The following is a 23,805-nucleotide window of genomic DNA, read 5'->3' on the forward strand; positions in this document are numbered from 1 at the left end:
GGGCTGGGCCAATGGGGATATCAATACTGATATAGAAAAAAAAAAGTAAAAAACAAAAAATATTAAAACAAAATAAAGAATTTCCTTAATCAACTATGAAGCATAGTCGATTAAGGCTACTATGCTCCATAGTCGGTTAAGAAAACTTGTACATTAAAGAAGGAATTTAAAACGGAAAAACGGAAAAAAAAAAAAAAAAAAAAAAAAAACTTTGCGGAGCGCGTGACCCAGTGATGATGTGGCGGGCGGGGGCAAAGCTGAAAAACATAATAGCTCAAAATAGGTGTGTGCTTCGCTCAAATGGAAAGAAATAGTTTGGACCTCTCTCCATTAAAAAAATAATGAGGGAGTTTCTTCAAACAGACCCATATTTAATATAGTACATGTGTCGAAATTACTAGGTCGAAATAAAATATTTAAGAGCGTAGGGGTTACAAATTTATTAGCACTTGGAGACCATAGTCGGAGAGTCAACAATCATTTTCATAGAGTTGAATTCAACAGCTATAAGCGGTTTTGAATTTTCCAGTGTCTCAATCATCAGGTTTTTCATATCTGCTGCTGATGAATTTTGGTGCTCTGAAAATTCACATTCTTCATTAATTGGTGCAAATTGCTGTGAAATCTTTGATGTTCCAATTACCCTGACTCTATATAATACATTAAATACATTACAATAATATATATATGGTCACATATAATCAATAACGTTAATTAATAATTGGGTAAATTACACCCACACCCCTCAGGTATGACGAAATAACTTTAAGGTCCCTATGGTATCGATAATTACACTTACCCCCTGAAACATAGTTAGAAACTCTAATGGGATAATGCATTAGATACGTTGTTACAATAGAGTTGTAACGGACTATTACTTTTAGTAAGTGGTGGAGACAACATAGAGTTAGGGGGTGACATGGCTCCCCCGACATTTCTTAAATCACCCATAGCGTTATGTTGTCTCTACCACTTCCTAAAACTAATAGTTCGTTAGAAACCTATCGGAATAACGTATCTGATGCATTATCACATTATAGTTTCTAACTATGTTTCAGGGAGTGAGTGTAATTACCGACACCACAGAGCCATTAAAGTTATTTTATCATATTTGAGGGGTGTGAATGTAATTTACCCTTAATAAATTAAGGATTCACTTATAACCTGGTTTCATTCTGGCAAGTGTATTCAAGAAGATGTGGATTATATTCAGTGAGACCACTGCAAAAAACAAAAAAAAAACAACTTAAACTCATTATTATTATCTCCACAATTAATGGTTTAGAGCTAAATATTAATTAGGGAAAATTATGTCAACCACCCGAAATATGCTTAAATTGCGTTAAATTCCTTCATATTTGGATAATTAGAAGTTTACAACCACTTCATATTTGCAAAATATGTATTGTCTTACACGTGCATCATTACGGTATCAAATTTACCTATTGAAGGAAGGGTTTTTTTCGTACAACAATACACACTTAAGGGTGGTTGTAATTATCCAAATATGAGGGATTTTTTTGTAATCTGAACTTACTTTAAGTGGCCGTAATTTGTCCTATTAATTAATTAATACAATGTTTACCTCAAACTTGTGAGGGACAACTTGATTCGAGGATTGATGCTAAACCTATTGAGCTCCAAGTTGGGTGCTGCTCTCATTGAACACAAAATCAAATTAATTTTAGAAAAATGCAATTAATAATATATATATATATATATATATATATATATATATATATATATATATATATATATATATATATATATATGATTATAAAACAATTAAAATTATATTATAATTATAAAACTCTTCTTCTTTTTTTTATAAATAAAATAGAATAATTATAAATTATAAACTCTTCTTTTTTTATTCTTAATTTTCCATTACATACAATATTTCAATTGTTTTAAAAAATGTTGAATTTTTGGGTATTTTTTAATATTTAAAAAAAAATCTCATAATATAACATATATTTTGCTATTTGTAACATTAATTTATTTACCATTTCTTTAATATTAAATATAATATAAATTATTCCAAAATTCAATATTTCAATTGTTTTAAAAAATGTTGAATATGTAGGTATTTTTTAATATTTAAAAAAAAAAATCTCCTAATATAACATATATTTTGCTATTTGTAACTTTAATTTATTTACCATTTCTTTAATATTAAATATAATATAAATTATTCCAAAATTCTAAATATTGTATATATATGTATTATTTCAATTTTTTTTCTATATTAACAACTATGTGGGTTTTTTTTTTTCTTTTTGAAAATTCAAAATATGCTAATGAAACGTACATTTTGTCACTTGCAACTTTAATATGTTTACCATTCCTTTAATATTTTCACCAATTTTATGTCTAAATATTTCCTAAATTTTCCCAAAAATGGTAAACTAATCCCTTTAAATTTAAAAATTTTAAAGATTTTTTATTATTTAATGTGTATAGTATTAAAAAAAAAAAAAAAATCCGGGGGCGCGCCCTCGAACCCCCGTAAATTATTAGCCAACCATTATATTTTTACTATATTTAATTTCGAACACCCTTGGCAAAAATCCTGGATTCGCCACTCGTTATGCAACAACACACAATTTCAAAAATATATATAGCCTCGCATACCTTTATAAAATTGGCAACTTGACTAGGAAGTCCGAATACCTGGTATATAAAAAGAAAAAAAAATTTTAAAAAAAAATTAAATAAAATATAAGGGATGTTGAAAATACCATTATGTTTATATCAATACATAACTAAAATAAAACAACAAATAATCATTGAACAAAATAATATTGAAGTATAGTGCATATATATATATATATATACATATATATATATATATATATATATATATATATATATATATATATATATATATATATATATATATATATATATACATATATATATATATATATATATATATATTTAAATCGTAAAATTAAAATGATATATGGATCATATCGTAAATCGTATGATTTGAACTCGAACAACTTCGAAAACGTTGCATTTAAATATTAATGTTTTTTTAGATTGTATTCGGCACCATGTACATATTATACAGTATATATAGTTTGATGTTAATTATTGAACCATATAAGTGATTTCCACCATTAATCATCCTTATTACTTCACTAATATTGAAGGTACCAAGTAAATTTAACCAATTAATTTAATTACCTTTCGTCCATGATCGCGAGCTTCATCGTTGTTGACAAGAACTTTTGCAGCCCATCTAATCACAAACCAACAATTTCTTTTGGATAGTTAAACAAAATTATATATAAAATACATGAGCTGCTAAATTTATTTCTTACGCGCGAGATGATCGATCCGGCTTAACTATAGCAGCAATTATCACCAACTGTAATAATTAATAGCAAATCGAAAAATCAACCAACATCATACTAACCATCAAAGAAAACTCCCCCGTTGTCAATTTGAATTACTAAAAAAAGAATTTTGTACCATTAATATTAATTAGCACATAACCCTTAAATAATCAGCTTTTAGGGTAGTTTGATAAATAAATTATGAGGATATATATATACATTGATAGTAAAAAAAAAAAAAAGGTACGAACGCAGTAAATATACACACCTCGTCGAACGCACCAAAAGGGCTCTCCTCGTAATTGGCAAGGAAAAATCCTCCCATAGTGTATCTGTAAAACAAAAAACAAACTCTTATGAACTTAATGACGAATGATATATAATCAAATATAAAAACATATTCAAAAAAAAATGTTTGTGACAAGTTATAACTATATATATAACCGTAATTGAAATTGTAAAAAAATATTTAGACGCCTTGCACGTGGAATATTTAGAACAGGTGACACGTGGGAATTCGAGTACATGGCCTTTTATTTGGTCCGATTTTAAGGGAATCCACCGGGAATGTGACACGTCGAATATTGGTGATTAGGTGAATAATTTGATATTTATATCTCCATTAGTTCAAAAGAGTTGGCTAATTAATGGACCTTTTCCTTAGTTATTAAATGTTAATTTGTTCTCAATTATCAAAAAAAAATGTTAATTTTTTGTAACCATGCAAAAGTTTATGAATGGACCTCTAAAAGGTTATTGTATACATACCCAAAGTTCTGGACCACTTTGAATTCTTTGGGGATGAAAGGTCGAACAGAGTCGACTCTAACAGAATGAAGCTGGTACACAGCACTGCGTTATCAAATAACAATTGCTTCAAACATTAATCATATCATGAATATATATATATATATATATATATATATATATGAATCAAGAAATTGAAAACGAATGAGAATAAAAATAAGGCGTACCTGCCCTTGAAAACCCATGGGGGCTTCTCAAATCCTGAAGTTACCATAACAACTTGCATCGAAGAAAAACGAACTGCACCAAATGAATCCTTGCTTTGGCAGGCTATTAGCTTGAAGAATTGATGTAAATTAGCTAGAGGAGCAAACAAGAGATCAGAGTATTTACGTATATATATATATAAATAAAAATAACTGAATCGAAGAGGAATAGTGGCTATATATATTTAATATGTAGAGGACTTTGGCGCCAATTCAAAGTACACACAATGTGGAAGTTAAGTACTTTGGCTTTCAAAAAATAGTACAGCATTTAATGGGAAATATGGCCGAATTGGATTGAGGAATTAGGAAGTTGAGTAGTGATGGATATTAGGACACGTTGATTGAAGAGAAATGGGAGATTCTTTTGGGAAAGAGTTATTTTCATCTTTCATGTTTGATGTTTTGGTTTGGTGATATTAGGATAAATTAGTAGGATCAATTAGTTGGATCAATTAGGAGGTGGCCTGGGAAATTTAAATTCTTGTCACCTGCAGTGTATAATTATATAAAGTATTAGTGACCGAATGTTGAATGGTGGTTACAAAGTTTGTTGGGATTTTTATTTCTTTATTTTTGCTTTTTTTTCCCTTCTTTTAAGTACACAATCAAGTTACATAATCTCTCTTTCTTTTAAAGTATTAATAGACTTTGGTTTGATTTTACCACATAAAAATTGAAAATATTTTTCAAAAAAAAAAAAAAAGAAAAAAGAGCACGAACTAAGTTACAAATTAATAAAGTTTCATAAGCTACACAAATTCTTTGGGAAAACTTGGCGATGCTGAGTATTTAGATTATTTTCGTTAGTTTACATATTTTAGTTTGTCGTCAATCGTCATACTGCTTCATGTCGTGTATCGTGATAGTTTGTATTGGGAATCAGAGAAGATGCGCAAAAATAAAGGAATTGGGAATGCAAGTATTGTTTATGATTCGATTAGGGACAATGATGTTTCGCGCGTTGGAGGGAAAATGCTAAACTCAGAATTTGGGCCGAATACGAGTGGGCTTAGCTTGAATTGAGAAGTTGGGCTTAGCAATTGACCCATGGCCCAATGGATTGATTACTACTGGTCCAAGAGGGAAAATAAAGAAGTATCCGGTTGCACTAGGAGAGAATACAACTGATTAAACTTGCACAAATTAATAGAAAGACACGTGTTAGCTTTTTATTTGTAATCACATAGTATCCTTAAAAACAGGGGTAAATAGCACTTAGCCCCCTTGTGGTTTCCACGTTGTGCACTTTACCCTCCTCTAATATCAATTTGGTCATTTTACCCCCTTGAATTTTTGTTGAAGTGATTGAATAATAAATGTGTACCTTCATTAAATGAATTTAAGTTCTATTTATACTTTATTGATTGGGTCGAGATCAATTTATCGGGCCCAACTTTATTTGGATGTGATTGGGTCTTCGTAGAAGTAGCTATTAAGTTGGGCCCAGTAAATATGAGTCTATTGGGCTGGGCCAATAGGCATATCAATATTGATATAGAAAAAAAAAGTAAAAAACAAAAAATATTAAAAAAAATAAAGAATTTCCTTAATCAACTATGAAGCATAGTCGATTAAGGCTACTATGCTCCATAGTCGGTTAAGAAAACTTGTACATAAAAGAAGGAATTTAAAACGGAAAACCGGGAAAAAAAAAAAAAATTCCTGAGCGCGTGACCCAGTGATGATGTGGCGGGCGGGGGCAAAGCAGAAAAACATAATAGCTCAAAATAGGTGTGTGCTTTGCTCAAATGGAAAGAAATAGTTTGGACCTCTCTCCATTAAAAAAATAATGAGGGAGTTTCCTCAAACAGGCCCATATTTAATATAGTACATGTGTCGAAATTACTAGGTCGAAATAAAATATACAAGAGCGTAGGGGTTACAAATTTATTAGCACTTGGATACCATAGTCGGAGAGTCAACAGTCATTTTCATAGAGTTGAATTCAACAGCTATAAGCGGTTTTGAATTTTCCAGTGTCTCAATCATCAGGTTTTTCATATCTGCAGCTGATGAATTTTGGTGCTCTGAAAATTCACATTCTTCGTTACTTGGTGCAAATTGCTCTGAAATCTTTGATGTTCCAATTACCCTGACTCTATATAATACATTAAATAAATTAAAATAATATATATATGGTCACATATAACGTTAATTAATAATTGGGTAAATTACACCCACACCCCTGAGGTATGACGAAATAACTTTAAGGTCCCTATGGTATCGATAATTACACTTACCCCCTGAAACATAGTTAGAAACTCTAAGGGGTAATGCATTAGATACGTTGTTACAATAGAGTTGTAACGGACTATTACTTTTGGTAAGTGGTGGACACAACATAGAGTTAGGGGGTGACATGACTCCCCCGACATTTCTTAAATCACCCATAGCGTTATGTTGTCTCTACCACTTCCTGACACTAATAGTCTGTTAGAAACCTATCGGAATAACGTATCTAATTGCATTATTCTATTAGAGTTTATAACTATGTTTCAGGGTGGTAAGTGTAATTACCGATACTATAGGGACCTTAAAATTATTTCATCATACCTGAGAAGTGTGGGTGTAATTTACCCTTAATAATTTAAGGATTCACTTATAACCTGGTTTCAATCTGGCAAGTATATTCAAGAAGATGTGGATTATATTCAGTGAGACCACTGGAAAAAAAAATAAAAAAAAATAGCCACTTAAACTCAGTATTATTATCTCCACAATTAATGGTTTAGAGCTAAATATTAATTAGGGAAAATTACGTCCACCCATGAGATATGCTCAACTTACGTAAAAATCCTTCATGTTTTGCATAATTACAATCACTTCCTCAACTATGTATTGTCTTACACGTGCATCATTACGGTATCAAATTTACCTATTGAAGGAAGGGTTTTTTTCGTACAACAATACACACTTAAGGGTGGTTGTAATTATCCAAACATGAGGGATTTTTTTGTAATTTGAACTTACTTTAATTGGCCGTAATTTGTCCTATTAATTAATTAATTAATACAATGTTTACCTCAAACTTGTGAGGGACAACTTGATTCGAGGATTGATACTAAACCTATTGAACGCCAAGTTGGGTGCTGCTCTCATTGAACACAAAATCAAATTAATTTTTGAAAAATGCAATTAATAATAATATATATATATATATATATATATATATATATATATATATATGCTGACCAACCTTTAGTTTTAATGTTAAGATTCCAGGAATTTGTTGCTCCTTGTTCCTTGATTTCTCTTATTTGTGTGTCCTCATAATTCTTAGGCAATTTAGAAAAGCCTAAGCCATTTATATTGAACAAGCCTTCTGCTTTTGATTGTGGGGATATTACTTTACTCTTCTGGTTCAACATACACCGTGTGCCACTATTATACTAACACTTTATAAAACAATTAAAATTATATTATAATTATAAAACTCTTCTTCTTTTTTTTATAAATAAAATAGAATAATTATAAATTATAAACTCTTCTTTTTTTATTCTTAATTTTCCATTACATACAATATTTCAATTGTTTTAAAAAATGTTGAATTTGTGGGTATTTTTTAATATTTAAAAAAAAAATCTCATAATATAACATATATTTTGCTATTTGTAACATTAATTTATTTACCATTTCTTTAATATTAAATATAATATAAATTATTCCAAAATTCAATATTTCAATTGTTTTAAAAAATGTTGAATATGTAGGTATTTTTTAATATTTAAAAAAAAAATCTCCTAATATAACATATATTTTGCTATTTGTAACTTTAATTTATTTACCATTTCTTTAATATTAAATATAATATAAATTATTCCAAAATTCTAAATATTGTATATATATGTATTATTTCAATTTTTTTTTCTATATTAACAACTATGTGGGTTTTTTTTTCTTTTTGAAAATTCAAAATATGCTAATGAAACGTACATTTTGTCACTTGCAACTTTAACATGTTTACCATTCCTTTAATATTTTCACCAATTTTATGTCTAAATATTTCCTAAATTTTCCCAAAAATGGTAAGCTAATCCATTTAAATTTAAAAATTTTAAAGATTTTTTATTATTTAATGTGTATAGTATTAAAAAAAAAAAAAAATCCGGGGGCGCGCCCTCGAACCCCCGTAAATTATTAGCCAACCATTATATTTTTTACTATATTTAATTTCGAACACCCTTGGCAAAAATCCTGGATTCGCCACTCGTTATGCAACAACACACAATTTCAAAAATATATATAGCCTCGCATACCTTTATAAAATTGGCAACTTGACTAGGAAGTCCGAATACCTGGTATATAAAAAGAAAAATAAATTTAAAAAAAAAATTAAATAAAATATAAGGGATGTTGAAAATACCATTATGTTTATATCAATACATAACTAAAATAAAACAACAAATAATCATTGAACAAAATAATATTGAAGAATATATATATATATATATATATATATATATATATATGATCATATTTAAATCGTAAAATTAAAATGATATATGGATCAAATCGTAAATCGTATGATTTGAACTCGAACAACTTCTAAAACGTTGCATTTAAATATTAATGTTTTTTTAGATTGTATTCGGCACCATGTACATATTATACAGTATATATAGTTTGATGTTAATTATTGAACCATATAAGTGATTTCCACCATTAATCATCCTTATTACTTCACTAATATTGAAGGTACCAAGTAAATTTAACCAATTAATTTAATTACCTTTCGTCCATGATCGCGAGCTTCATCGTTGTTGACAAGAACTTTTGCAGCCCATCTAATCGCAAACCAACAATTTCTTTTGGATAGTTAAACAAAATTATATATTAAATACATGAGCTGCTAAATTTATTTCTTACGCGCGAGATGATCGATCCGGCTTAACTATAGCAGCAATTATCACCAACTGTAATAATTAATAGGAAATCGAAAAATCAACCAACATCATACTAACCATCAAAGAAAACTCCCCCGTTGTCAATTTGAATTACTAAAAAAAGAATTTTGTACCATTAATATTAATTAGCACATAACCCTTAAATAATCAGCTTTTAGGGTAGTTTGATAAATAAATTATGAGGATATATATATATACATTGATAGTAAAAAAAAAAAAAAAGGTACGAACGCAGTAAATATACACACCTCGTCGAACGCACCAAAAGGGCTCTCCTCGTAATTGGCAAGGAAAAATCCTCCCATAGTGTATCTGTAAAACAAAAAACAAACTCTTATGAACTTAATGACGAATGATATATAATCAAATATAAAAACATATTCAAAAAAAAATGTTTGTGACAAGTTATAACTATATATATAACCGTAATTGAAATTGTAAAAAAATATTTAGACGCCTTGCACGTGGAATATTTAGAACAGGTGACACGTGGGAATTCGAGTACATGGCCTTTTATTTGGTCCGATTTTAAGGGAATCCACCGGGAATGTGACACGTCGAATATTGGTGATTAGGTGAATAATTTGATATTTATATCTCCATTAGTTCAAAAGAGTTGGCTAATTAATGGACCTTTTCCTTAGTTATTAAATGTTAATTTGTTCTCAATTATCAAAAAAAAATGTTAATTTTTTGTAACCATGCAAAAGTTTATGAATGGACCTCTAAAAGGTTATTGTATACATACCCAAAGTTCTGGACCACTTTGAATTCTTTGGGGATGAAAGGTCGAACAGAGTCGACTCTAACAGAATGAAGCTGGTACACAGCACTGCGTTATCAAATAACAATTGCTTCAAACATTAATCATATCATGAATATATATATATATATATATATATATATATATATATATGAATCAAGAAATTGAAAACGAATGAGAATAAAAATAAGGCGTACCTGCCCTTGAAAACCCATGGGGGCTTCTCAAATCCTGAAGTTACCATAACAACTTGCATCGAAGAAAAACGAACTGCACCAAATGAATCCTTGCTTTGGCAGGCTATTAGCTTGAAGAATTGATGTAAATTAGCTAGAGGAGCAAACAAGAGATCAGAGTATTTACGTATATATATATATAAATAAAAATAACTGAATCGAAGAGGAATAGTGGCTATATATATTTAATATGTAGAGGACTTTGGCGCCAATTCAAAGTACACACAATGTGGAAGTTAAGTACTTTGGCTTTCAAAAAATAGTACAGCATTTAATGGGAAATATGGCCGAATTGGATTGAGGAATTAGGAAGTTGAGTAGTGATGGATATTAGGACACGTTGATTGAAGAGAAATGGGAGATTCTTTTGGGAAAGAGTTATTTTCATCTTTCATGTTTGATGTTTTGGTTTGGTGATATTAGGATAAATTAGTAGGATCAATTAGTTGGATCAATTAGGAGGTGGCCTGGGAAATTTAAATTCTTGTCACCTGCAGTGTATAATTATATAAAGTATTAGTGACCGAATGTTGAATGGTGGTTACAAAGTTTGTTGGGATTTTTATTTCTTTATTTTTGCTTTTTTTTCCCTTCTTTTAAGTACACAATCAAGTTACATAATCTCTCTTTCTTTTAAAGTATTAATAGACTTTGGTTTGATTTTACCACATAAAAATTGAAAATATTTTTCAAAAAAAAAAAAAAAGAAAAAAGAGCACGAACTAAGTTACAAATTAATAAAGTTTCATAAGCTACACAAATTCTTTGGGAAAACTTGGCGATGCTGAGTATTTAGATTATTTTCGTTAGTTTACATATTTTAGTTTGTCGTCAATCGTCATACTGCTTCATGTCGTGTATCGTGATAGTTTGTATTGGGAATCAGAGAAGATGCGCAAAAATAAAGGAATTGGGAATGCAAGTATTGTTTATGATTCGATTAGGGACAATGATGTTTCGCGCGTTGGAGGGAAAATGCTAAACTCAGAATTTGGGCCGAATACGAGTGGGCTTAGCTTGAATTGAGAAGTTGGGCTTAGCAATTGACCCATGGCCCAATGGATTGATTACTACTGGTCCAAGAGGGAAAATAAAGAAGTATCCGGTTGCACTAGGAGAGAATACAACTGATTAAACTTGCACAAATTAATAGAAAGACACGTGTTAGCTTTTTATTTGTAATCACATAGTATCCTTAAAAACAGGGGTAAATAGCACTTAGCCCCCTTGTGGTTTCCACGTTGTGCACTTTACCCTCCTCTAATATCAATTTGGTCATTTTACCCCCTTGAATTTTTGTTGAAGTGATTGAATAATAAATGTGTACCTTCATTAAATGAATTTAAGTTCTATTTATACTTTATTGATTGGGTCGAGATCAATTTATCGGGCCCAACTTTATTTGGATGTGATTGGGTCTTCGTAGAAGTAGCTATTAAGTTGGGCCCAGTAAATATGAGTCTATTGGGCTGGGCCAATAGGCATATCAATATTGATATAGAAAAAAAAAGTAAAAAACAAAAAATATTAAAAAAAATAAAGAATTTCCTTAATCAACTATGAAGCATAGTCGATTAAGGCTACTATGCTCCATAGTCGGTTAAGAAAACTTGTACATAAAAGAAGGAATTTAAAACGGAAAACCGGGAAAAAAAAAAAAATTCCTGAGCGCGTGACCCAGTGATGATGTGGCGGGCGGGGGCAAAGCAGAAAAACATAATAGCTCAAAATAGGTGTGTGCTTTGCTCAAATGGAAAGAAATAGTTTGGACCTCTCTCCATTAAAAAAATAATGAGGGAGTTTCCTCAAACAGGCCCATATTTAATATAGTACATGTGTCGAAATTACTAGGTCGAAATAAAATATACAAGAGCGTAGGGGTTACAAATTTATTAGCACTTGGATACCATAGTCGGAGAGTCAACAGTCATTTTCATAGAGTTGAATTCAACAGCTATAAGCGGTTTTGAATTTTCCAGTGTCTCAATCATCAGGTTTTTCATATCTGCTGCTGATGAATTTTGGTGCTCTGAAAATTCACATTCTTCATTACTTGGTGCAAATTGCTCTGAAATCTTTGATGTTCCAATTACCCTGACTCTATATAATACATTAAATAAATTAAAATAATATATATATGGTCACATATAACGTTAATTAATAATTGGGTAAATTACACCCACACCCCTGAGGTATGACGAAATAACTTTAAGGTCCCTATGGTATCGATAATTACACTTACCCCCTGAAACATAGTTAGAAACTCTAAGGGGTAATGCATTAGATACGTTGTTACAATAGAGTTGTAACGGACTATTACTTTTGGTAAGTGGTGGACACAACATAGAGTTAGGGGGTGACATGACTCCCCCGACATTTCTTAAATCACCCATAGCGTTATGTTGTCTCTACCACTTCCTGACACTAATAGTCTGTTAGAAACCTATCGGAATAACGTATCTAATTGCATTATTCTATTAGAGTTTATAACTATGTTTCAGGGTGGTAAGTGTAATTACCGATACTATAGGGACCTTAAAATTATTTCATCATACCTGAGAAGTGTGGGTGTAATTTACCCTTAATAATTTAAGGATTCACTTATAACCTGGTTTCAATCTGGCAAGTATATTCAAGAAGATGTGGATTATATTCAGTGAGACCACTGCAAAAAAAAATAAAAAAAAATAGCCACTTAAACTCAGTATTATTATCTCCACAATTAATGGTTTAGAGCTAAATATTAATTAGGGAAAATTACGTCCACCCATGAGATATGCTCAACTTACGTAAAAATCCTTCATGTTTTGCATAATTACAATCACTTCCTCAACTATGTATTGTCTTACACGTGCATCATTACGGTATCAAATTTACCTATTGAAGGAAGGGTTTTTTTCGTACAATAATACACACTTAAGGGTGGTTGTAATTATCCAAACATGAGGGATTTTTTTGGAATTTGAACTTACTTTAATTGGCCGTAATTTGTCCTATTAATTAATTAATACAATGTTTACCTCAAACTTGTGAGGGACAACTTGATTCGAGGATTGATACTAAACCTATTGAGCTCCAAGTTGGGTGCTGCTCTCATTGAACACAAAATCAAATTAATTTTAGAAAAATGCAATTAATAATATATATATATATATATATATATATATATATATATATATATATATATATATATATATATATATATATGCTGACCAACCTTTAGTTTTAATGTTAAGATTCCAGGAATTTGTTGCTCCTTGTTCCTTGATTTCTCTTATTTGTGTGTCCTCATAATTGTTAGGCAATTTAGAAAAGCCTAAGCCATTTATATTGCACAAGCCTTCTGCTTTTGATTGTGGGGATATTACTTTACTCTTCTGGTTCAACATACACCGTGTGCCACTATTATACTAACACTTTATAAAACAATTAAAATTATATTATAATTATAAAACTCTTCTTCTTTTTTTTATAAATAAAATAGAATAATTATAAATTATAAACTCTTCTTTTTTTATTCTTAATTTTCCATTACATACAATATTTCAATTGTTTTAAAAAATGTTGAATTTCTGGGTATTTTTTAATATTTAAAAAAAAATCTCATAATATAACATATATTTTGCTATTTGTAACATTAATTTATTTACCATTTCTTTAATATTAAATATAATATAAATTATTCCAAAATTCAATATTTCAATTGTTTTAAAAAATGTTGAATATGTAGGTATTTTTTAATATTTAAAAAAAAATCTCCTAATATAACATATATTTTGCTATTTGTAACTTTAATTTATTTACCATTTCTTTAATATTAAATATAATATAAATTATTCCAAAATTCTAAATATTGTATATATATGTATTATTTCAATTTTTTTTTCTATATTAACAACTATGTGGGTTTTTTTTTTCTTTTTGAAAATTCAAAATATGCTAATGAAACGTACATTTTGTCACTTGCAACTTTAATATGTTTACCATTCCTTTAATATTTTCACCAATTTTATGTCTAAATATTTCCTAAATTTGCCCAAAAATGGTAAACTAATCCCTTTAAATTTAAAAATATTAAATTTTTTTTATTATTTAATGTGTACAGTATTCAAAAAAAAAAATCCGGAGGCGCTGCCCTCGAACCCCCGTAAACTATTAGCCAACCATTATATTTTTTACTATATTTAATTTCGAACACCCTTGGCAAAAATCCTGGATTCGCCACTCGTTATGCAACAACACACAATTTCAAAAATATATATAGCCTCGCATACCTTTATAAAATTGGCAACTTGACTAGGAAGTCCGAATACCTGGTATATAAAAAGAAAAATAAAATTAAAAAATTAAAAAAATAAAATATAAGGGATGTTGAAAATACCATTATGTTTATATCACCACATAACTAAAATAAAACAACAAATAATCATTGAACAAAATAATATTGAAGTATAGTGCATATACATATGATCATATTTGTTAAATCGTAAAAATAAAATGACACATGGATCAAATCGTAAATCGTATGATTTGAACTCGAACAATTTTTAGAACGTTGCATTTATTAAACAATTTGAATCAAGAAGAGTATAAATCGAAATAAATCACATGCAGATATTAACAGTCATGCATGAAGGCAATGTCGAACACACGACCTCGATTAAAACCGAATGAACTTAGGTTTTAATGTTTTTTTAGATTGTATATTCGGCACCATGTACGCAATCATCTTTATTACTTCAGTAATATTGAAGGTACCAAGTAAATTTAACCAATTAATTTAATTACCTTTCGTCCGTGGTCGCGAGCTTCATCGCTGTTGACAAGAACTTTTGCAGCCCATCTATTCACAAACCAACAATTTCTTTTGGATATTTAAAAAAATATATATAATATATTAAATACATGAGCTGCTAAATTTAAATCTTACGCGCGAGATGATCGATCCGGCTTAACTATAGCAGCAATTATCACCAACTGTAAAAATTAATAGCAAATCAAAAAATCAACCAACATCATACTCACCATCAAAGAAAACTCCCCCTTTGTCATTGAGTTACTTAAAAAAGAATTTCGCACCATTAATATTAATTAGCACATAACCCTCAGCTTTTAGGGTGGTTTGATAAATAAATTATGAGGATATATATACATTGATCGTAATAAAAATGGTACGAATGCAGTAAATATACACACCTCGTCGAACGCACCAAAAGGGCTCTCCTCGTAATTGGCGAGGAAAAACCCTCCCATAGTGTATCTGTAAAAAAAAAAAAAAAAAAAACTCTTATGAACTTAATATCGAATGATATATAATCAAGTATCAAAAACATATTAAAAAAAAAGTTTGTGACAAGTTATAACTATATATATATTTATACACCGTAATTGAAATTGTAAAAAATTATTTAGAAGCCTTGCACGTGGAATATTTAGAACAGGTGACACGTGGGAATTCGAGTACATGGCCTTTTATTTGGTCCGATTTTAAGGGAATCCACCGGAATGTGACACGTCGAATATTAGTGATTAAGTGAATAATTTGATATTTATATATATCTCCAAAGTTCAAAAGATTCGCCTAATAGACTTTTTCTGTAGTTATTAAATGTTTAATTTTTTCTAACCATGCAAAAGTTTATGAATGGACTTCTAAAAAGGTTAATGCAATGCTGCTTAATTATTGTATACATACCCAAAGTTCTGGACCACTTTGAATTCTTTGGGGATGAAAGGTCGAACAGAGTCGACTCGAACGGAATGAATCTGGTACACAGCACTGCAATATCGAAAAACAATTGCTTCAAACATTAATCATATCATGAATTCAAGAAATTGAAAAAGAATACGAATTAGGGAAAAAAAAGAAGGTTACCTGCCCTTGAAAATCCACGGGGGCTTCTCGAATCCTGAAGTTACCATCGCAACGTCCATTGAAGAAAAACGAAGTGCACCGAATGAATCGAAAGAAGAGATCAGAGTATTTACACATATATATAAATAACTAAATCGAAAAGGACTAGTGGCTACATATATATATTTAATATGTAGAGGACTTTGGCGCCAATTTGAAGTACACACACACAATGTGGAAGTTAAGTACATTACCTTTCAAAAAAATTGTACAGCATTTAATGGGAAACATGGTAAAATTACTAAGGAGTTAGGCAGTTTGAGTAGTGATGGGAATTAGGACACGTTGATTGAAGAGAAATGGGAGATTCTTTTGGGAAAAAGTCATATTCATCTTTTATGTTTGATGTTTTGGTTTGGTGATATTAGGATAAATTAGTAGGATAATTAGTTGGACCAATTAGGAGGTGGCCTGCCTGAGAGATTTAATTTCTTGTCACCTGCAGTGTATGATTATATATAATACAACTGGGACATAAATCGAAACCCGAAATCCTAAGCACAAACTCAATTATAAATGACGGCATATATAATAAATACTGAATCGTGTGTATTAAAAACGCTACCTTTCGACCATGGACGCATGCCTTGTTACTGCTCACCAGAACCCTTGCAGCCCATCTGTGGGATAATGATATTATTACCAGAAAACTATTACGTCAGTCTACACACTTCTAAAATCTACTTCATCAGTGCATAGTTTCCTAGTACCAAAAATCGAGCAACGAGATTGCATTAAACGGCACCAATTTGATCTAGCCGTTTATCTGAGCACATACTAATCAAACAGAGTACGATTATGTATACTCTTTGCGATCATGCCCAAGTAGTAAATAGTTACGGCGGAAAGAAAAACTTACGCACACGATGTAGGTGGATTCCATACGATTCCTGCTATGACGACAAGCTGAAAAAAGCACGATTACGAAAAATAAAGTTAATGCTAGTTGACCCTATATTTAATTCATTACGGTATATGCTTCTTCCTATTTCCTAAACAAAAATGCAAATCCCAAGAACTGACGAATAAATCATTTATATATTATATTAGTTAGTTGAGATTTATCGATTTGAAGATTTTAGTCAGAAATAAATAACAACCTCATCAAATTTGCCAGCAGGACTGTCCTCGTAATTAGCAAGAAAGAATCCACCGAGTGTATATCTGTAGGTCCAACTTGTATTAAATAAAGAGAATGAATATCGAAAAATATTTATTTAAAAATACAAGTTGTTAATAGTTTACCCAAAAGCCTCCACCAATTTGAATTCTTTCGGAATAAAAGCTCGAGCTGTCTCTGCCTTGACAAAATGCAGCTGGTACAAGGCACTGAAATTTCAAGAACGTACTTTTTTTTTTAAAACTAAATAATTTCCTTACATGAACAGAGAGTTGCAATGAAATTAAAAATAAACAAATGTATTATTCGAAAAACGAGATAGCAAACTTGCCTGCCTTTGAACACCCATGGAGATTTTCCGTATCCTAACGAAGAGTTGGCTTCTGCAGTTTCCATTGTTTGACGAAAACACCAGAAACAACTTGTGCTAAAATCAAACTATACGAACTTCATCGGCATAGTTAACACCTGAAAAAAAAAAAAAAAACCCACGAATATTATCGATTAAAAAACTAAACCATTCTAGGATTGAACTGCAGAAACCGACATTTATTTCTTTGTGTAGTATAGTTTGATTATTTTTGTGAATCGCAAGATTTTAAGTTTTGAAAAAGAGATTAAGGAATCCATGCACATGGCACTATCGGATTCTTAAGACATAAAGAAACTCCATGCAATTAGAGCAAGTTGGATTTGAATAATCATAACTTTATAATATATCAAAAAGATAAAAGCATTTATTTATTTAAAAAAAAAAAAAAAAAAACTCTCATAACCAGAACACAGTTTGCCGAGTCCATATACAAGTTGCCAAGTTGAAATAGAATTTTGTATTAATCAAAAATTATAGCCTTCGAACTGCATCACTGGCTGACGTTTTCCGTAGAACGCTGCCAACTGATCATAAGACAATTAAAAAAAATATATTGTTGTTAGCATAATATAAACACCAAAGACGAAGGAATCTCGCGCTACTAAAGCCTTGCACATTATATTAAAATCTTCGTAGGCATCTCTAAATAAACGGGAAAATACTTCACATTAACATAAGATATCGCATTAATCACTCACTAATCACTATAGCAATCGTGCCCAAGTGAAAATAAACTCCCTTCGCCCCCAATCCCAACAAACCAACCGAGGTTGAGAATATTATCTAACGAACTGAATACACCATTACGAACAGTCTTTTTTACCATATGAATTGGATTTAAATGTAAATAAAAAAATTAGGAATTTCTTATACAAATAACTATATTTCTCCATATTGATGGAAACAAAAAAAAAAAAAAAAAAAAAAAAAACCATGAAAATAAGAGGGTAAACTCACTCAGCTGTAACCATTAGTTCCGTAATTCGATCTGCGGTCGAAACGGGAGGCCGCCTTTTTTGTATGTTAATTATTTTCAGCACCCAACCAATTGAAACACGAAAACATTGAAATAGCTTTGCTTTCTTTTCAGCACAATTTTTTTTTTTTTTTTTTTTTTAAATTATAATAACTGGAATCTGAAGCTCCATTATTTAATTTCTTGAAATAACTAGAATACTTTTTTACAAGGAATGGCGCGTTATATTCATAAAGAAATGAACACTTGACATATCTTTATTCAACTTGAATCATCTCACTGGAGCATCAAAATCTTGAATAATTAAAGGATGAAATTATATTAAATAAATAAATAAAAAACAATAAAAAAAAATTGAAGGATGAAATTACAATTGAGAGCCTAAAAATCGAACCTTTTTTGGTGGAGATCCAAACCCAGAGAGAATTTGTGGTGTAAATGTAAATTCAGTGAGTAAGAATTAGAAACAAAGAGTGCATGACGTCATCTTGCGTCACAAGAACTGGATAAACTAAAAACTGAAGAAAATAAAAATTAAGAGTTATATACATTTTGCACCCCTCAAGTATAGCCTATCTAACACATACCCCTTAAAAGTTACAAGTATTATTTATAGGGGCTATTAGTGAGAAACCCCTCTAAAATTATTTTAATGAGTATGAGTCCAACTTCTTTTCCTTTATTATTCTTTTTTTATTCTTAAATTTACCCTTCCTCTATTCACTACCTATTATACCCTATTTTGATGCACTTTTTATTTTTATATTTTAATTTTTTTTATTTATTTCTTATTTAAAAAAAGTATTTTAAAAAAATATTTTTTTTAACTTTTTATTATATTTTTTAAAATATGTTTTTAGTATTTTTCCGTCTTCAGTTAAAACAACTATATTTTAATAAAACAACTAAATTAAAAACTACTATTAAAAACAACTATATTAAACAACTGTATTAACACAATTATGATTAAAACAACTATATATCTCCAACAATTTCTCATTTATCAAAATCGACTATTTGTTAAATCAACTATTTATTAATATCAATTAAAAGGTAATAAATAACTATATTGTTGTACGAAAACAACTACATTGTTGTACGAAAACAACTATATATCTGTAAATAACACCAACACAATTTCAACGAAAATAAACATCCATTATACTATTGATTGAACAAAAAATTAGCCTTCAATATAAGAATTCAACCAAAATCTCCAAGTAAGAAAATTGAGATTCGAGAATTGGGTTCCGAAAAAACAATCTGAGAAGAAGAACAACAACAATCAAATAATGTTGGCGGTGGTCTCTATTGAAATCTCAGACGCAATATCAACCCTAGTGCCGCTGCGCAGTCTCGTCATTCTTCCTACCGAAAACCCTAACGCCGTCATTGACGAGAGAATTCCAGGGGTGGAGACCGCCTTCTTTTCGCGGCGGTGGAGGCAGGAACGCCGATGGGAGAGAGTAGACAACGGCATATAGACGGAAGAGGATTGGAGGTGGCGGCAGCGGCAGCGCAGAGATGGAGAGGGTTGGAGGCGGCGGGTTATAGAGAGAAAATGGAGAGGGGAATAAGAGAAATAGAGAGAACGTGAAATAGGTTTGATTATTTTAAATAGGGTAAATTACACCCACACCCCTGTAGTATGCTTAAATAATTTTAAGATCCCTATGGTATCGATAATTACACTCACCCCCAGAAACGTAGTTAGAAACTCTAACGGGATAATGCATTGGATACATTATTCCGATAGAGTTCTAATGGACTATTATTTTTAGCTAGTGGTGCAGATAACATAAAGTTATGGGGAGTTATGGGGTGACATGGCTCGCCCAATATTTCTTAAATCAACCATAACTCTTTGTTGTCTCCACCACTTCCTACAACCAATAGTCCATTAGAACTCTACCGTAATAACGTATCCAATGCATTATCCCATTAGAGTTTATAATTACGTTTCAAGGGGGTGAGTGTAATTATCGATACCACAAGGACCTTAAAGTTATTTAAGCATACCTCAGGGGTGTGGGTGTAATTTACCCTTTTAAATATAACATAGATGGGCAAATTAAGTACATTAGTCATGTTAAATACAATATTAATTAAAAAAATAAATTATTTAATATAAGGCGGGGGTTCTCACTAATAATGAAAAGGAGGTTAATTATATCAACCCTAATATAAGTAAGTGAGTTGGGGGATTTTCACTAATTATCCCTTATTTATAACACTTGCCTACCTGAACGTCAATTATTTTGTATTTTTAAATTTATACATAATAACAATCTTAATATATTTCCACTTTCATTGGATAGAATAATTGAAAAATAGTTGCCCGCATGAGTATAGCTCAACTGGTTTCGAACATTATGCATTGTGCTCTGGATATACTTGAAGATATTGAATAATATATTCTGACTTCTCCCTACTTTATTCTCTTGTATATTATTTCATATTTTTACAATACGTTATCATCATGATTGTTTTATTTTTATTTTCAAGCAAAAATTATCCATAAAGGCTAACGTCCCGCCATAGACGATGAAAAGGGAGTTCACTTTATATTTCTTACTATTGTTTTGAGTTGACAAAAGGTAACATTCTTATTTATGTTGTAGGTGAATTTTCGTGCAACTAAGAAGTTCTTACCAAAGTTATAGCTCTGGAAGTTGGCTTTCCAAGTTTACTTGAATTAGCTCAATCGGATCGTATGTAGGATTTATGCTAGAAATACTAAACACTATTACAATTTGCTAGAATGCACTTTTGCACGTGTTTGGTTTGATTCTCAACTTCACTTCCAAAATCCTTTCGAATCGACAAAAATAATTTATCTACCTAAAACTGAAATAAAATAAGAAAAGCAAAATATTTACAAGTAAAATCGAAATTTTGGACGAATAAAGACCAAAACTCAAAGATTCGATAAGTAAAAATTTTCAAAGACGAACACTTATTAATAATGTAATATTTGCGGCTCGACCGATAAGCTATTGAAAATACCAAACATTAAACAAAGTTCAATTATTTAATTAATCATGACTAATCTTCTCAACCAAACAAGACACTTGATAATAACATAATATATACTTGGTGTCTCAAACCTTTTTTTTTTAATAGGACCGCAGGATACACAATTTCTTATCTTTCCAATTATTATTATTGAGATTTGAAACCAGGTCAGTTTCTTGGAGAAAATGAATGATTCTACAACAAACATGGGCTGCTTTTGCTCCATCTCCATTATTAAATTACTATTAATTATCCATTATTAAATTACTATTAATCAGTGTTCTAAATATCAGTTGTGGCGGCCGATATATCGGCTGCCATATCGATGGCGGGCATAAACATTTACGATATTTGTGTGGCGGTTTTGAAAATCGGTCTTTTGATGGTGAGGCGGTCCGAGGCGGTTTGTGGCGGTCTGTGGCGGGTCAAACTTCGAGCGATATATCGGAAAAAATATTTTTTTTTTCAAATTTTATGTATTTATTTTTATACAAGGAAAAAGGGTGTTTATCTTTAATTTTTTTTTTCAATTCCAATCTATCATATCTTTTACTCAAACCCAAACTCACCGACCCCGTAAGAAGAACCTGGCCTAAAAATAAAAACATTTAGAACGATGAGAAGAGAATCAAGTTCTAAATGTTAAACTTTTGTTATGTGATTAGATTATACAATGTTTTGAAAACCGGACCGGACCGGCCGGTCCGACCGGTTCAACCGCGAACCGGCAGGTAGTCCGGTCCGGTTGAACTTCAATACCCGGAATGTCATAAAACCCGGGTCAGTGGTCCGTGAACCGCGGAAATCCCGGTTGAACCGAAGAAAACCGGTCTGTGCAAACACAAAAAAAAAAAAAAAAAACCTGAGAAGAAATTGAAAATTTTTATACCTCTCTTCGATGTTTGTATTGTTGAAGGAGCTATCGTAGAAGATTAATACGTGATATTAGATATTGTGGTGGGGAAGCATTTGAGAAAGAAAGAGAAAAAAGAAAAGAAAAAAAAATTGTAAAAAAGAAAAGAAAAAAAAAATGTACAGATAGAGAGAAGAACGTGGATGGTGGCGGCGGTAATTGGTAGTGATGTAGTATTCACAAACCAGTATTAGGTCTTTAGGGTATATATAATATATAATTGAATAAAAGTGTTATTGTAACTTTTTATTTTATTTGTATTTATTTACTTAACTTTTATTAATATATAAAATAATTTTTATTTATAAAGGCATATATGGTAAATGAAATAGACTTATCAATTTACTGTTTGAAAATATGTGAAGAATAATTAAATTTTTCTATATTTTTGCATAATAATTATTATAAAAATTATATATAAATAATTAAAAATAACAAAATACAAAAACCCGGTCGGACCTCGGTTGGACCGGTCCAACCATGACCCAGTTACTTGTCCGGTTCAATATCCGGTCCGGTTTTGAAAACATTGAGATTATATAAACGATGAGGAGAAAGTCAAGTTCAATCTTTTTTATACGTTTGAAGTATTAACAAATAATATTTAGAAATATATTACACTAAATCTAAAAACTAATTTATTTTCGATATATCTCCGATTAATCACCGTCACACCGATTTATCGTGTGACGGTCCCTAACCACCTCGGACCCGATAACTGATATTTAGAACCTTGCTATTAATACACAACATGTGATTTCAATTTATTTTCTCTCTCTCTTTTTTTTTTTTTAAATTGAAACTAATAATCATGCTGCAATACAAATTCTCAGATGTGATCTCCTAAATCATAGGTGCCACGCTGTCGGAGCAAGCTTCCAATTCTACCTAAAAATCAGAATCAAAATCAAATCATGCAGAGGATAATCATAATATTTTAATCAAATATCTAAGTAAAGAAATATCTTTACTTAAACTAGTTAATTTGCAGAAACGTGTCAGCTCATGATCCCACTGCTTTTGCAGAAAAACCAAACTACTTTAACCTAATTAATTGGTTCCCACTACCCCAGATTAAAAAGTTGGTGGAGAATGCATTATCACTTTAACGGTGATGGAACGATAAAATTTTGTGTATAGGGAGCGCCTATTTCAATAGAGGCTCTTTCCTTATTACTTCTTTTAATGGAGAGAGGTCAAAATTTTTTCTCTCTATTTGAGAATAGCTCAC

The 23,805-nt window shown here is 30.5% G+C and overlaps 3 protein-coding genes across 5 annotated transcripts; all 3 read right to left on the bottom strand.

Moving 5' to 3' along the window:
• Positions 1-304: 304 nt before the first annotated feature.
• On the bottom strand, positions 305-10,524 carry LOC105967984 (protein NEOXANTHIN-DEFICIENT 1). 3 transcript variants are annotated; one of them, XM_088825707.1, is made up of 10 exons: positions 10,225-10,524; positions 10,013-10,096; positions 9,513-9,576; positions 9,227-9,273; positions 9,090-9,144; positions 8,617-8,655; positions 7,557-7,749; positions 1,586-1,652; positions 1,165-1,221; positions 305-650 (listed from the first exon to the last, which is right to left on the bottom strand). In XM_088825707.1, exons 1-10 carry the CDS (start codon positions 10,281-10,283, stop codon positions 443-445), a joined length of 873 nt encoding a protein of 290 aa, XP_088681833.1. In that variant the 5' UTR covers positions 10,284-10,524; the 3' UTR covers positions 305-442. The 3 variants fall into 3 exon arrangements, with proteins under 3 accessions (XP_088681833.1, XP_088681834.1, XP_088681832.1); XM_088825708.1 differs by lacking the exons at positions 305-650; positions 1,165-1,221; positions 1,586-1,652 and adding exons at positions 6,112-6,458; positions 6,967-7,023; positions 7,383-7,449 and having other exon boundaries at positions 7,557-7,716; positions 10,225-10,523; XM_088825706.1 differs by lacking the exons at positions 305-650; positions 1,165-1,221; positions 1,586-1,652 and adding exons at positions 6,112-6,458; positions 6,967-7,023; positions 7,383-7,449 and having other exon boundaries at positions 10,225-10,523.
• LOC105967986 (protein NEOXANTHIN-DEFICIENT 1) lies at positions 2,530-4,617 on the bottom strand. The gene is made up of 6 exons (XM_088825714.1): positions 4,319-4,617; positions 4,113-4,196; positions 3,613-3,676; positions 3,330-3,376; positions 3,193-3,247; positions 2,530-2,673 (listed from the first exon to the last, which is right to left on the bottom strand). Exons 1-6 carry the CDS (start codon positions 4,375-4,377, stop codon positions 2,545-2,547), a joined length of 438 nt encoding a protein of 145 aa, XP_088681840.1. The 5' UTR covers positions 4,378-4,617; the 3' UTR covers positions 2,530-2,544.
• Positions 10,525-12,099: 1,575 nt separating the features above from the next.
• LOC148766868 (protein NEOXANTHIN-DEFICIENT 1-like) lies at positions 12,100-19,118 on the bottom strand. Its single transcript, XM_088825848.1, has 16 exons — positions 19,041-19,118; positions 17,629-17,765; positions 17,423-17,506; positions 17,278-17,341; positions 17,037-17,083; positions 16,743-16,797; positions 16,139-16,371; positions 15,959-16,042; positions 15,460-15,523; positions 15,194-15,240; positions 15,052-15,106; positions 14,538-14,576; positions 13,481-13,640; positions 13,284-13,350; positions 12,872-12,928; positions 12,100-12,363 (listed from the first exon to the last, which is right to left on the bottom strand). The coding sequence occupies exons 2-16, from the start codon at positions 17,691-17,693 to the stop codon at positions 12,156-12,158; spliced, it is 1,329 nt and encodes a 442-aa protein (XP_088681974.1). The 5' UTR covers positions 17,694-17,765; positions 19,041-19,118; the 3' UTR covers positions 12,100-12,155.
• Between the last annotated feature and the right edge of the window lie 4,687 nt (positions 19,119-23,805).

Source organism: Erythranthe guttata, chromosome 11, assembly GCF_056151865.1.
Source record: "Erythranthe guttata isolate IM_541 chromosome 11, IM_541, whole genome shotgun sequence".
NCBI classification, from domain to species: Eukaryota; Viridiplantae; Streptophyta; class Magnoliopsida; order Lamiales; family Phrymaceae; genus Erythranthe; species Erythranthe guttata.

Bases quoted from the DNA above. Each gene is read 5' to 3' on its own strand.
- LOC105967986 (XM_088825714.1), bottom strand. From the start codon at position 4,377: ATGCAAGTTGTTATGGTAACTTCAGGATTTGAGAAGCCCCCATGGGTT. The intron at 4,197-4,318 runs GTACGCCTTATT...TTGATAACGCAG, and splicing joins CCATGGGTTTTCAAGGGCAG to TGCTGTGTACCAGCTTCATT. The intron at 3,377-3,612 runs GTGTGTATATTT...TAATTATTACAG, and splicing joins CTTTTGGTGCGTTCGACGAG to TTGGTGATAATTGCTGCTAT.
- LOC105967984 (XM_088825707.1), bottom strand. From the start codon at position 10,283: ATGCAAGTTGTTATGGTAACTTCAGGATTTGAGAAGCCCCCATGGGTT. The intron at 9,274-9,512 runs GTGTGTATATTT...TAATTATTACAG, and splicing joins CTTTTGGTGCGTTCGACGAG to TTGGTGATAATTGCTGCTAT. The intron at 1,222-1,585 runs GTAAACATTGTA...TGTTTTTTGCAG, and splicing joins TTGTCCCTCACAAGTTTGAG to TGGTCTCACTGAATATAATC.
- LOC148766868 (XM_088825848.1), bottom strand. From the start codon at position 17,693: ATGGAAACTGCAGAAGCCAACTCTTCGTTAGGATACGGAAAATCTCCA. The intron at 17,507-17,628 runs GCAAGTTTGCTA...TTGAAATTTCAG, and splicing joins CCATGGGTGTTCAAAGGCAG to TGCCTTGTACCAGCTGCATT. The intron at 15,524-15,958 runs GTATGTATACAA...TTTTTTTTACAG, and splicing joins AAAGTGGTCCAGAACTTTGG to ATACACTATGGGAGGGTTTT.